General features: G+C 40.7%; 1 protein-coding gene across 1 annotated transcript in view; it reads left to right on the top strand.

Annotated features, from left to right (window-relative positions):
• HK1 (hexokinase 1) overlaps positions 1-13667 on the top strand; it is a 623778-nt gene that overhangs the window by 554403 nt on the left and 55708 nt on the right. Inside the window, exon 16 of the mRNA XM_044056279.1 lies at positions 7366-7521. Within this exon, the coding sequence (XP_043912214.1) occupies positions 7366-7521 (156 nt within the window). The remainder of the gene's footprint in view (positions 1-7365; positions 7522-13667) is intronic.

Genomic DNA, 13667 nt, shown 5'->3' with positions numbered 1-13667 from the left:
CCAGTATTCCACCAGGGTACCTGAAGGGATTACTGCTGCCAGAGAAACCTCCATTTATCAGGTCTTTGTATCCAAGTGGAATAGGTACCACATCTGGGTGGAACAATACCTGATACCTTTCAAAACACTTCATTTGTAGGTCGCCCTGACCTGCCTTAGAGATTATATGGATTGTGTCTCATTTATTCTGTGACTTAGTGGAGGGACGAATTATATCCCAGGACTAGCTCATGTAGCAGTTCTTTAAAGACTCTTGGAAAATGCTTTTCCCAATGGCCATTGCCTCTGACCTCAGGATCTCAAAGCAGCAGGTCCTTATGTGTAGAGGACCATGTTTGGTATTTTAAAATGATTGGGTATCCCTTACGACTTGCAGCAGTCTGTCCCAAAAGTGGTTCTCCAAATGTCCTTTAACAGGCCATTCCTCTCCCTGTTGCCTTTACTAGAGCAGACACCATAGCAATTAGAGTACCTCACACCATCAGTATGCTCCCTCAAGTTAAGTTTTGCCTAAAGTGTTTTTTGTACATTCAAGATGGCCAAATAGCTGTTCGCCGTCTTCTTTGTAGAGATCTGAGGACGGAAGGTCTGGCAGTTGCCAAGCAAACCCTATGTCATCAAGCAGTTCACCTGCAATTGGAAAATAGTACAATCAGAGGTCAATCCACTGTGGGTTAGGTGCATCTAGAGAGTCCTTCAGGACTATGCCAGCACTCAGCATTCTGATTGTTGATCCTGGGGCTGTCTTCCTGCCGGCTTTATTCCTTTGGACTTAACCCAACTATTGGCATCTGTCAAGGGGAGCTCCTGATGTCAGATATGACAGACGTTCTTGTTGAATCATGAAGTCCCTCTCACCATCACCCTCTGCTTGGGCCTTTATCATCCCCCTTCTGCTGTGGTTACCTGTCAAACAAGTATATATTTGTGTTTTACTTGTACTTATACATTCATAGGTTCATAAGTTGGTGCTAGGCTATTGGTTCTAGGGCCTATACAAGCCTAGCCATAACAATTCCCTGGCTATTTCTTCCCAGATTATTTAATTCCCTGGAACCCTGTCTTGCAGGGTGACTGACGTGATCCCTGAGGTGAATTTCCTATCTCCCATCCAATCATCAAGGTTCCTGTTGAAGAGGGCCAAAGAGGCGCTCTGCTTGACATGTATGGGCAATCTGTTCCAGAGTCTGGGGAGTCTCTGGGTCAGGAACCTATCCCTCCAGCATGTTTTGTTCATTGTGATGACAAGGTTTAGATCCCTGGAGCATGTGTCTCTGAGGGATTGGGATTTCTTTAAGTGTAGCATGTCCAACAGCTCTGGGTTTGACATGGCCTTGTATGTTAAGCAGAGATTGTCTCTGAGTAGACGATATACAACAGAGTAAAGGTGGAGTTTTTTTAGATGGTCAGCATAGCGCATCTGCTTTAGGCCTGCGATTCTTTTAGTGAGGTATTTCTGCAGCCTTTCCAGTTGTTGCAGATGTCTTGAGAGGTGCATACCAAATGGGGCGTTGTATTCTATAATGGGTCTAATGAGGGATGAGTACAGTGGGACAATGACTTCCTTTTATCTGGATGAAAAGCCCTTAGTGATGACATGTGCCACATAGAAGGATTTCCTGACTGTTGTGGCGATGTGGTTATCGAAGGTGAGACCACTGTCCACCTGTGTCCCTAAGTCTCTTATCACACTTTCACTGTTTAGTGTACTGCCACCTATGTGGTAATTCATGAGTACATGTTTTTTCCCAAAGGGGATAACTATGCATCTTTTGGCATTGAGCTTGAGCCCATGGCTCTGGCACCAAGCATCTGTTTCTGTAAGGCCCTTTTGTAGAATATCCACATAATTTGGGGATTCAATAATGGCTCTCAGTTTGCAGTCGTCTGCAAACTTTGTTAGCCAGAGTCCCTTAGTGTTGGCCTGTACTTCAAAGAAGTAGATGCCAAACAAGAGCGGTCTCAGGACTGAACCCTGAGGTACTCCACTTGTCACTTATCTGGAGCTGGATTTGGAGTCGGCTACTTTTACAGTGTGGGTTCTGTCAGTAAGCCGGTTGGTAACCCATTGAGTGATGTAGGGATTAATGCCCAGCTTACTAAGTTTATCTATGATTCCAGAATGGGGGATGGTGTTGAAGGCCTTGGCGAGGTCCATATAGGCTGTGTGGACCACCTTACCCTTGTCCACGGCTCTGGAGACTGATTCGAAGAAGTCAATCAGGTTCAGGACACAAGATCATCCCTTCACGAACCCAAACTGCATGGGGTCCAGTGTTTGAAGGTTGCCAATGTCTTTATTTATAAGTTCCATGATAATACGTTCCATGGCCTTGCAGATCAGGCCCGTCAGGCTGATGGGGCAGTAGTTCCCGGGATCAGAGGTGGATCCCCCTTGTGGAGTGGGATAACTGCAGCTGTGCGCCACTCGGTGGGCACGAAGCCTGAGGTGAGGCTATGATTAAACATGACACTTAGGTGAGGTGCCAGTTCATTTTGTAGTTCATGTAGTACACAGCCTGGGATGTCATCTGGTCCCATGGATGCTGTATTCTTAGCTTTGCAGTGTGCATTTTTTACCTGTGTGGTCGTTATTACCGGACTTTGTCAATCTTTTGGTATTGAGCTGGGCCCTTTAGGGGGGTTAGAGGGGGTGAAGTTTGCACTGAATCGATCTGCCAGGATATTGGCAATATCCATGGGATCAGTATATTTAATGCCATTCTGTTGTAGGTCAGTGCAGATCTGAGCATTGCCATTTAGATTCTTGACATAGCTATAGAATGCCTTGTGGTTGTCTTTGGAATCTTTGACAATTTTATTTTTGTAACTAGCTTTGGAGATTTTATGAGGGATCTCAGCTTCTTACTGAGGCTCCTAAGGGAATTTTTTCCATCCTGGGATTTTCCTCTTTTCTGCAACAGTTTCTTCTTTTTGTTGTAAAGTTTGTTTATGGCAAGGGACCACTAGATTGGCTTCCTTTTTTTGGAGGAGACGTCTTGGTTCTATTGGGGATGGCACGATTCATGCATGAGTGGATATGCCTTAGTGTAGGATTCAGCAGTCAAACTTTCAGTTCCCGTCTGCATGGGTGTCATGAAGTTTGTCACTTCTGACTTGAGTAGCATGACGTTGGCTTTAGAGAAGTTTTTTTACGGAGGTTTCCTTACTGGGGGGTGGGGGTGGGATGTGGAAGTCAAGGGTGATTAGTTTACGGTCAGACCTGACCAACGAGGGGGTGACCATAGGTGTGGAGCATCAATTTCCCATGTTGGTAATGACCAGGTCTAGGATATTTGAGCCCCTGGTGACATTAAGGATTAGTTGATCCAGGGCATTGGAATTTAGGAATTCCAAGAACTGTTGGGAAAAGGTGTTGGTACACGAGTAGTTTTCCCAGTTAATGGCAGGGTAGTTGAAATCACCCAGTATTAGGGTGTTTGGTTGTATACTAATATTTTCCAGTATGTTTAAAAAGGTGTAGTGAGAATCTTGGGACATGGTGGGAGATCTGTAGCAGGTTACAATTTGGATTGCAGTCTTACTTAGTGTTAGTTGCAACTGGAGAATTTCAGATGCACTGTGTTGGGCAACTAGCCTGGTGTTGTGAATATCCTTGGTGAATATGGGCACTCTTCCACCTTTAGTGTTTTGTTCCTGGTTTGGTGGCCGAAAAGTGTGGTAAAAGTTGTAGCCTGGTATTGCAGGGGTGCTCTCTGGAGCCTTGAACCAGGTCTCAGTTACTGCACAGATATCAATGGTCTCCATTTTTAGGAGTGCCTCGAGAGAGTGCATTTTGAGGATTAGACTTCTAGCAGTGAGTAGCATTACCTTCAGATTTTGCATGCTTGTACCGGTTACGGTGGTGGTTTTGTCCTTTGAACTTTGCCTAAAAAGGGCACTATATGGGTGGCAAGAGCCTTAGCCAGTAACCTGAATCCCAGGGGCGACAGGTGCAGACCATCTCTGGCAAAGCATCATGGTCTGTCGATCATGTCGTCGCATGCAGACAGATACTGGATCCCCTTTGAATGACACCAGAAGCTTAGCCAATTGTTGAAGTTATATCATTTATTAACCTGGTAGAGAACTGAGGCAAATATACTTTTTTAATGGAAGCCAATTAATAGCAAGTTAGTTTTGTACAATAAACAGATGTGAGGAGATATCAGTGAACATGTTGTTAAATGACAGAGTATGTTCATTAAATATGAGAAAAACAGTAGTGCAACAAATACAGTGCAGTAATAAATCCTTTATATGCAGAATATTACAGCTTTGAGACATACAGGAAAGGTTCTGTGTCATGTAAAGAGGTTAGAATATTGGGTGAGGCAGGGTGTGCTGAGTGTGAGTTAAGGAATCTGTGTAGCCAACAAAGAGGAGGTTAGAGTACTGGATGAGGCAGGGTGTGCTGAGTGTGAGTTAAGGAATCTGTGCAGCCAACAAAGAGGAGGTTAGAATATAGGGTGAGGCAGGGTGTGCTGAGTGTGAGTTAAGGAATCTGTGTAGCCAACAAAGAGGAGGTTAGAATATAGGGTGACGCAGGGTGTGCTGAGTGTGAGTTAAGGAATCTTTGTAGCCAACAAATAGGAGGTTAGAATATTGGGTGAGGCAGGGTGTGCTGAGTGTGAGTTAAGGAATCTGTGCAGCCAACAAAGAGGAGGTTAGAATATTGGGTGAGGCAGGGTGTGCTGAGTGTGTGTTAAGGAATCTGTGTAGCCAACAAAGAGGAGGTTAGAATATAGGGTGAGGCAGGGTGTGCTGAGTGTGTGTTAAGGAATCTGTGTAGCCAACAAATAGGAGGTTAGAATATTGGGTGAGGCAGGGTGTGCTGAGTGTGGGTTAAGGAATTTGTGTAGCCAACAAAGAGGAGGTTAGAATATTGGGTAAGCCAGGGTGTGCTGAGTGTGGGTTAAGGAATCTGTGTAGTCAACAAAGAGGGAGGATGAGGATAACTTGAGGCGTTTAGTTTGGGAATGGTAGGGGAAGAAAAAGAAAAGAGAGTAAAACGTAAGAGAGAGTGGGGAGAGGTGACTATAGAAGGTTGGAATTAACCATTGTGTGAAGGAAATTAATATTGACATAGCGGAAATTGGTCTTTCTTGATAAGCCTTGATTTGCAGGAAGTGTGCCCTCTAGTGATTGGAGAGATCTGACAGGCTCAACAGTTTAGACGATCCACTGATTATGTATTCACTGTGTGAAGTCACTGAGGATTACATCAGTGCATATTATAGTGTGTAACATCATTGTGTTGACACCATCAGGTGCAAGACGTGAAGTGACAAATTGGGATTGGTGGAAAGGATGAACCCATTTGTAATACCTCCCATGGATGGTCCCTTTGTAGGGCAGCTGATACAGTAAGAGTATATTTCCTATGCACTGTAGTTAACACTGCCCAGTTATACAAGGCAAAATGTTATTCATTCATTCTTGAGATGGGAAACAAATGGGACAATTTCTGGGGTCAGTCTGATGATCAACAGGCAGTGGGGATAAAGAGCACCAAAAATATCTCTACAGGCTATTTAAAAGCACTGCTTTATTTTATTTGTAGTAATAGTGATGTGAAGTTATATGCAGAAGTGTTTTGTTGCCTGTTCACACCTGTATCTGTTTGTACATTAGCTCAGCAATACTGCTGTCAAGTAATACAGAATTTTCAATGTACTTCAAATTTTATAAGGAAATGGTCTGAACTAGAAAAGAGGTACATAGAGTGAGTTGGTGGGAGGTAACCAGCACGTGTAGCTTGTGAAGCAAACATTGCTTGAATTTTCTAGCAATCACATCAGGGTGCTAAATATGAACAAGCTGTTCAGCTACAGTTTCATACTCTTCTTTTGTCAAGGTAATATAATCCATACTCAGCAAATGATTTTGTATAAAAAGCCCTTTTCCTCATAACCATAAGATTCTTAAGTCTTATGAAATCCTGCAAATATGACTAGGCCAGTCAACAGCACTAAGGACCAAACTGTTTTGTGCTCACAACTGTGTGTGTTGGTTACTTGGTTGAGTATGTGCCATGCTACGTATAGTGTTAAAAATGTGGGTATTTCATTCCGGGGGAGAATAATCTTGAGTACCAGTGTGCTATCAAAGGCTGCGGTATTAATGCAGCAACATTTTTATAGACCAGGTGGTCATAGGGAAAGTATTTTCCGTTTAAATGTCATGCCTAGTGAGTTTATGAATTTAATTTTTAGAACCATTTCTGCCAGGTCACCCAAGATTTTTCTAGGGTTGTATGTAACTCTAGTTAGACTTCATATTAAGTACTGGGCTTCTTTTTTCTCTCCACTTGTCAGCTGAATATAACAGACTTTATAGATTCAATGGACATTTACTAGGAAAGTGGCATGATTTATAACCTATCATATATATAAAAAGGCTGACATCTTTAGTGTGATGTTCTTTTGCAAGTTAAAAGGAGGTGACCTAATTAAGGCACAAAATTATCTTCAAGATGATAGCCTAGCTGTCAATTTGAATATTTCTTTTAGAGACTCACAGGACAGATAAACATAATTGTATTTTGCACTTGCGTGTCAACACCAGTAAATTTATAAAAAAATTGACTGTTCGCAATGTGTATTGTAGCAAAACAATGGAATAGGCTTGCTATGAGAGAGAGGCAGGGACAATAAGTGAGGTTAAAATTTTTTTGGACAAATGTATATGCCAGGGTAGGTATACACTATACTCTCTGGATTGCAAACTCATGTTGACCCTTTTATAAGGGTTGTGAATTTGATTTTTGAATAATTAACATTAAAAACTCACAGAAAAAACATTTGTTGGTCCCACATTTCAAATGGTTGTATTGGCTGAATACAGTCTTTCCCTGTTCGTCCTGTCTTCACTAGCCTCAGCACCCTACTGTCTCTGTTCTACTATGTTGCCAAATGGTGGTGGCTCTACCACCATGGTCTCCTGCTAGCTTCGAGACAGGATATCCCAGTGGACAAATTTGCATACTGTGGGGGGGACTTCTTTTTCATTACACAGTGTTTCCATTTGTCCTGCCTTCTGCTATGTTGTAGTCGAGATCCCTGATGACCCTTCTGATCTGTGCTAGGTGTGCTTCATATAACACTTCTTCCTTCACATGGTATCAGATTTGGGTTTTGTCTCTCATAGTAACCCTATATTTGCAGAATCCACTCCTGAAAGTGCATGTTAGGGTTATAAGGAAGCAGCTACCTCTTATGACATTGATCCATGAGCTATGATGATAAAAAATGTTAGTTGTTATGTCCTTATCAGATATTTTGATATATTTTTGGAAAAAAAATGTTTACCTAATTACTACAGCTGTAACAACTGCCTAATTCTCCTTTGTTTCGCTGCCTACAGATACGAAAAAATGATAAGCGGAATGTACCTGGGAGAAATTGTTCGCAACATTCTGATTGACTTCACTAAACGAGGATTTCTCTTTCGAGGTCAGATATCAGAGGCATTGAAGACTAGAAGCATCTTTGAAACAAAATTCCTATCACAGATTGAGAGGTAGGACACGACAGTGCCTTGCATTCTTAGTGTTTATTTCTCTGGCATAACCAAAACCTAGACTGGAACTGCTTGCTTCAGTGTACGTGGTCGATCTGTATCTGGTGTAGGAATATTATATTTGTTCTGTTGTTGTCATGTCACAGTGTAGGGATGTTCTAATGAGTGTGAAAAAGATGTATTTTAGCTTATATTTGCTTGAATGATCAAGCCTCTTTTCAGCAAAATCTGATCCACTGAGTCCCACTTGTGAAATCTGTAGTCAACAGTACATTTTATACCTTATTTGGGGTCTTACAAACTCAACTATTTTATTTAAGGGGGCGGAGGTAGCAAAGCCCTGGCTTGGGGGTGTGAAGGTTTAGCCGTGGTGGTGTAGTAGTAGCGTTGTTGCCTCACAGCAAGAGGTTCTCCCGTTCGATTCTCGGCTGGAGTGCGGGGAGTGCCTTCTGTGTGGAGTCTGCATGTCCTCCCCATGGTTGGGTGGCATTCAAAAGATGTGTAAATGGGCGTGCCTTCGTTGAAGGTTGGATGTCGAGCTGGCACCTCGGCGTTCGTGAAAATCTACTGCCAATCATTAGCGGACCGTAGTTCCGCTGTGGCGACCCCTAACCGGGAAAAGCCAAAAGACAAACAACAACAACAATGTTAAAAAAAAAACAAAAAAAAAACCTCTGGTGATTGTTCATTCAGTGGGACTGAAATTGAAGATGTAAAGTTCCCTAAAGTACCTCATTGTGAACTGCACAATATCCAACTAAATCAAAGTAATGCTATTTATTTTAGACTGGGCTTATTGGACACCTAGGATCCAGCAGAGACTATTCCCATGTGGTCAGTGTTAAGGGCAGATGCTGTTAAAATAGCAGAGCCAGGAAGGGCAAATAAGAGAACAAAAGCAGAGGATCAAAAACCCTGTTTTATTGCTGTTTTCTGTTTGTTGAAAACATTCTGTGCAGCAGTTATGTTTCCTTGTAAGCCGAGTGATCCTAGTGTCATCTTGCTGTGTACGTGTCGTGTTTGTGGCAGCATGTCGCCTTGTAAGCCGAGTGATCCTAGTGTCATCTTGCTGTGTACGTGTCGTGTTTGTGGCAGCATGTTGCCTTGTAAGCCAAGTGATCCTAGTATCGTCTTGCTGTGTATGTGCCGTGTTTGTGGCAGCATGTCGCCTTGTAAGTCGAGTGATCCTAGTATCATCTTGCTGTGTACGTGTCCTGTTCGTGGCAGCATGTCGCCTTGTAAGCCTTGTGATCCTAGTATCATCTTGCTATGTATGTGTCGTGTTTGTGGCAGCATGTTGCCTTGTAAGCCGAGTGATCCTAGTATCATCTTGCTCTGTACGTGTCGTTTTTGTGGCAGCATGTTGCCTTGTAAGCCGAGTGATCCTAGTGTCATCTTGCTATGTATGTGTCGTGTTTGTGGCAGCATGTTGCCTTGTAAACCGAGTGATCCTAGTATCATCTTGCTGTGTACGTGTCGTGTTTGTGGCAGCATGTCGCCTTGTAAGCCGAGTGATCCTAGTATCATCTTGCTGTGTACATGTCGTGTTTGTGGCAGCATGTCACCTTGTAAGTCGAGTGATCCTAGTATCGTCTTGCTGTGTATGTGTCGTGTTTGTGGCAGCATGTCGCCATGTAAGCCGAGTGATCCTAGTATCATCTTGCTGTGTACATGTGATGTTTGTGGCAGACACTGGTTATGTGCAAAGACATACAAGGCTTTTGGGGTGACCCTTGTGCACAGCTGGAGGCAAAGGAGTTATACTAATTCACACAGTATGCAGGTGAGACCACAAGAAACAAAATTTGGTCTAGTGGGCATACTGGATTGCTGAGTATGCCTGCAGACGGTCCTCAGGGCAGGTCACTTACCCAGTTAGCAAACAGATTACCTTTTAAGCAACATAGGAGTATTTTACATTAATTTTTTTATTAAGATATATGAATGCAATAAAGTATAACAATAGTAAAAATATCGACATACAATATATATAATATTCAGGTATTTTAGAGATTTTAACTAAATGCTTCATTGAAAAAGAAAAAAAAAAGGCAAGATTCACATAACTCTTCTTTGCGTATTCTAATTTTCAACATGGGTTGGCCAGTTAATATGACTGAGAGAAATTCTGATTCTGAGACATGATAAAGCCACATTGAGAAACATCTCATCAGCAACTCATTACTATGTCTCTTGACTCAAACACTGTACTGTCAGACCTGTGCTAGTGTTCTCTCTAGCACCCCATGCATTACTTTACCAAAGATACCCTCTACGCATGTAAACAAATACAGGACATTACCCAGACACCCTCTATGCACGTAAGCAAATACAGGACATTACCCAGAAATCTGTCTCCTCTGTAGAAACCTGGCTGAAAGGATCAAACCTCCTATTCAACCCCAAGAAAACTAAGTTAATGCATTTTACCTCAAAAAGTTGCCAAAATCAAAAGTAATCTTTTTCCACGAAGTCAACCAATAACACTGCCATTGAAACTGTTGCTAAATTTGCTGCTGAACTCCCATACTTTTCTCATCACTGCTTGGCTGTCAGGAAACTAAACTGGTTAGAGCTTCCCCATAACCTTTTTCTCTCTCAGCTTCAGATAGTTCACTCTATACTGCACCAGCCATCTTTCTGTCCCAGCATTACCTCTATTTTCTCCTTCTACTCCCCACCTAAAACACTTAGAAGCTCTGAACAACATCCCCTTACTATATACAAGCCAAAGATCAACTTCGGCAAAAACCTCTACAGCTATTCACCAGCTGAAAACTGGAATAAACTTCCACTTAACATTCGAATCTTTAAGTCCAAATATCAGTTCAGAAATGCATTAAAAAACCACCTAAGCAATATAAGATTCAGTGTAATCATCCCCCAGATTGATCTTACTTCTCTCTGTCTAACCTGTCTCCCTCTCCCCTCCCTCACCAGTATCACCCTATTTCCTTTCTCTCCCGGGTTTATATCAGAAGATCAAAGTTTCAAAACTTTGAATCTGATATGGTCGACACCATATGATCGAAGTCTTGAAACTTCGAATCTTTTAACGGAGATCTCCGTACAACATGGAAAGGGAAGATTTCCCTTTTCTGCACTGTAGTGCGATCTCGGAGTTGGTATATTTAAGTAGCGGGGGGTGTGGGAGGTGCACGGATGAGTTTAAATGGTTTGTTTTTGTAGGTTGGTGTGTTTTATTACATTTTCGATGTTTCAAGATTTCAATTATACGGTGTCGACCATATAAGATTCAAAGTTTTGAAACTTTAATAATGTAATATAGTGATAAACTCACTGTATTACTCCTAGTTCTTCTATCTTACTCTGCCTTGTACCTGCATTTTACTGTACACATAAATACATAAAATTGTACCTAACGTTTTTCTTTCCTACTGCTTCTATGCAGGAGAACTGCAGATAAAGAACGTCTTTTATTTTTTTCTATTTGTGTAACATTCACTCTGTACTGTAATAGCCTGCACATCTCTGATTCTTAGAATCTGTTAACAGTCTCATTCATATCTCTGCTCTGTACAGTTTCCTTAAATTGTCAGTCTTGTTGTATATATCTATATCTTTATGTCTTTTGTAGTTATGCATTGCCATGTCTATGTATTTGTGGAGCTTTTCTCCCCGGGTCTCCTCTGAAAAAGGGATTCGGCTCAGCTGGACCAACCTGGTCAACAAATGTCAAATAAATAAATAAATAAACTGTAACTCACAATAAATTCTAAGCATTGTAATAGATGACAGCCTCAAATATGCATATACTGTACACCATTAAATCTACACACCAGAAACTAGGCTTCCTTTATAGGATCAATGGATTCCTTACAGAAACTGAGAGAAAAACTCTAGCCACCACCTTCTTATTGTTGACTCTCTTATACGCCGCTCCTATCCTAACAAACTTAAACAATACTAAAAAATAAACTTGCCTCCTGCTACAATAAAATAGCCAAATTTGCCACCAATGTCTCTCTCAAGGACTCACCATAGTCACAGCTTAAAGCAGTTAAAGAGGCTTGAACTTCACAGCTACCTAACATATTCACAACTATCTGTAGCACACAAAGTCATTCATCATCCAAAACAATTCCCTGCACTACAAAACGTACTACTGCCCTACTGTTCATCAAGGGACCTCTGTTCTAGTAGCAAATTCTTATTACTTATAAATAAGTCAAATAATGTTGCAGGAAACTCATTCTACTCCTAATGCATTAATAAACTCTGGAATACTATCCCCACACAAATAAAACTCCCCAACAAACTCAGTAGTTTTAAACCACTGCTTAAACAACATCTTAACCAGTCCTGGTCCTGCACATCCTCATCCCTAGGTTAAGACTTTGTGTTCACCATATAATACTCTCCGAATACTGTCCTTAAAATGACAAAGCAATTTTTATACATAACTGTTGCCTGTACTGTCCACTAAGTTGCACATGGGCTTTCTCTTTAGTAACTTCCACCTGTGTAAAATCTTAGAATGTATAAATGTAACTATTGATGTTAAGTTGTCTCTTTCGCCTTCTTTCTTGCTGGTTGGGTTCGGAGCCGACCTTCGGCTCAGACTCGGCCAATTTCTAAAACTCGAGAGCTACTTACTGGCTCGAGGCCTCCCCATATCCCACAATGCCTGGCGTTAGACCCCCAGATCTCGTTTGCCGCTTCAGCTATGAGGTTGCGCTTCACTGGCTCAGGTCGTATTAGTCTTTTGTATTTGTAATCGCTAAATTGTTAGAGTATAAATTTCTAATTTTTTGTTAAAATTAGAGTAGTCACTATAAATGAAGCGCTACCAACCAGGTAAACGCTCCTTACCAAGTTGCATAAATAAAAATAATCAATAAAAAGACAGGTAGGAGCGAAGCAGATGTATCAATGAACTTGCTAAACTGCAATGATGCAATAGATAATCCAGGGATATCCAGTTAATGTTCTCAACAAATCACGAAGTGAATGCGAAGTAAATATATAAAAACAAAGCAAAACTTTATTCCATGAGATAAGTGCTTTCGCTGTATGCAACTTCCTCAGATCTCTTAACAAATTCTAACTCAAAAGGTTCAAAATATATAGGCATATCAATTAAGCAATTAGTAAAATAATGAAGAAAGAAAATATTTTAAAAGGGAAATGTTAAAACTACAAAATGCAGTAATCCACGACCAAAACGGCTGCCAAATAATCCTCTTCTTTATTTTACAAAACGAAACACTCCAGGAATACTTAAAATCAAGCGCTTTCGCCTGATCAATATCAGGCTTTATCAAGACAAAAGTATGTGTGATGTGCCTCGGTTTAAATACTCTTCTCAATTAAAAATTGCTTTACTTAATTAAATTAATTAGATTTGAAAACAAGTAACTCAATTAATTAATTGATTAACCCACAGTCGGGTTTTAAAGTGCTAGTGCCCTTATCAAAGTTTATATAACAAAACACATAACTACACGCCCCATTCTCTTTTTAAAAACATAAATCTACTGACAATGAATGGTGAATCATTAAAAGCAACACAGTTCTTTACAAAAAATACAAGTGTATGCATGAAACATGTCATTATAAATGTTTAAATGCATTTTCAAAAATTAATATTTTAAACAGTGTGCTGTAAGATTGTTTAAAAACTGATCTCAATAGTAATAGCAGTCAAAACATTAAAAACCAAGACTGAAATGACAAGACTACCATGTAACAAAGGGGTAAACTTGCTCATATCGAATCCTACTAAGCAAATCACTGTGCACAGTGTTGCTGAACCTTCTGCTAAAATGCCATGTTAAAATATCCTGTTGCCAAAACTACTTGGAATGGTTAAATAAATAAATACATTAGATTAAATTAAATAGCCTTTGTTGAATTAATTAATGAATTAAATAACTTAAATAATTCTGTTTAAAGTGTTAAAAATACTAAAAATGCTAAAAATGTGTGTTTCTCCATGAAAACCTACCTTATAACCTAGCTCGTCTGATCTTTAAAACACTTTTAATGCTAGTTGATTCATTCATACCTGGGGGTTTTGTTGCATTTAATCTGATCTGCCATAAAAGGCAATCAGATGCCGGTGATATTCCTTGTAACCAGCAAGTTGGACTTGAAAAAGGTAAAAAATGTGAACAATGGCAATG

The sequence above is a fragment of the Protopterus annectens genome, chromosome 14.part0 (assembly GCF_019279795.1).
Source record: "Protopterus annectens isolate FY-2018-M chromosome 14.part0, PAN1.0, whole genome shotgun sequence".
NCBI lineage: Eukaryota > Metazoa > Chordata > Ceratodontiformes > Protopteridae > Protopterus > Protopterus annectens.
The sequence above is the reverse complement of the archived record's forward strand: the minus strand, read 5'-3'. Positions and strand labels throughout refer to the sequence as shown.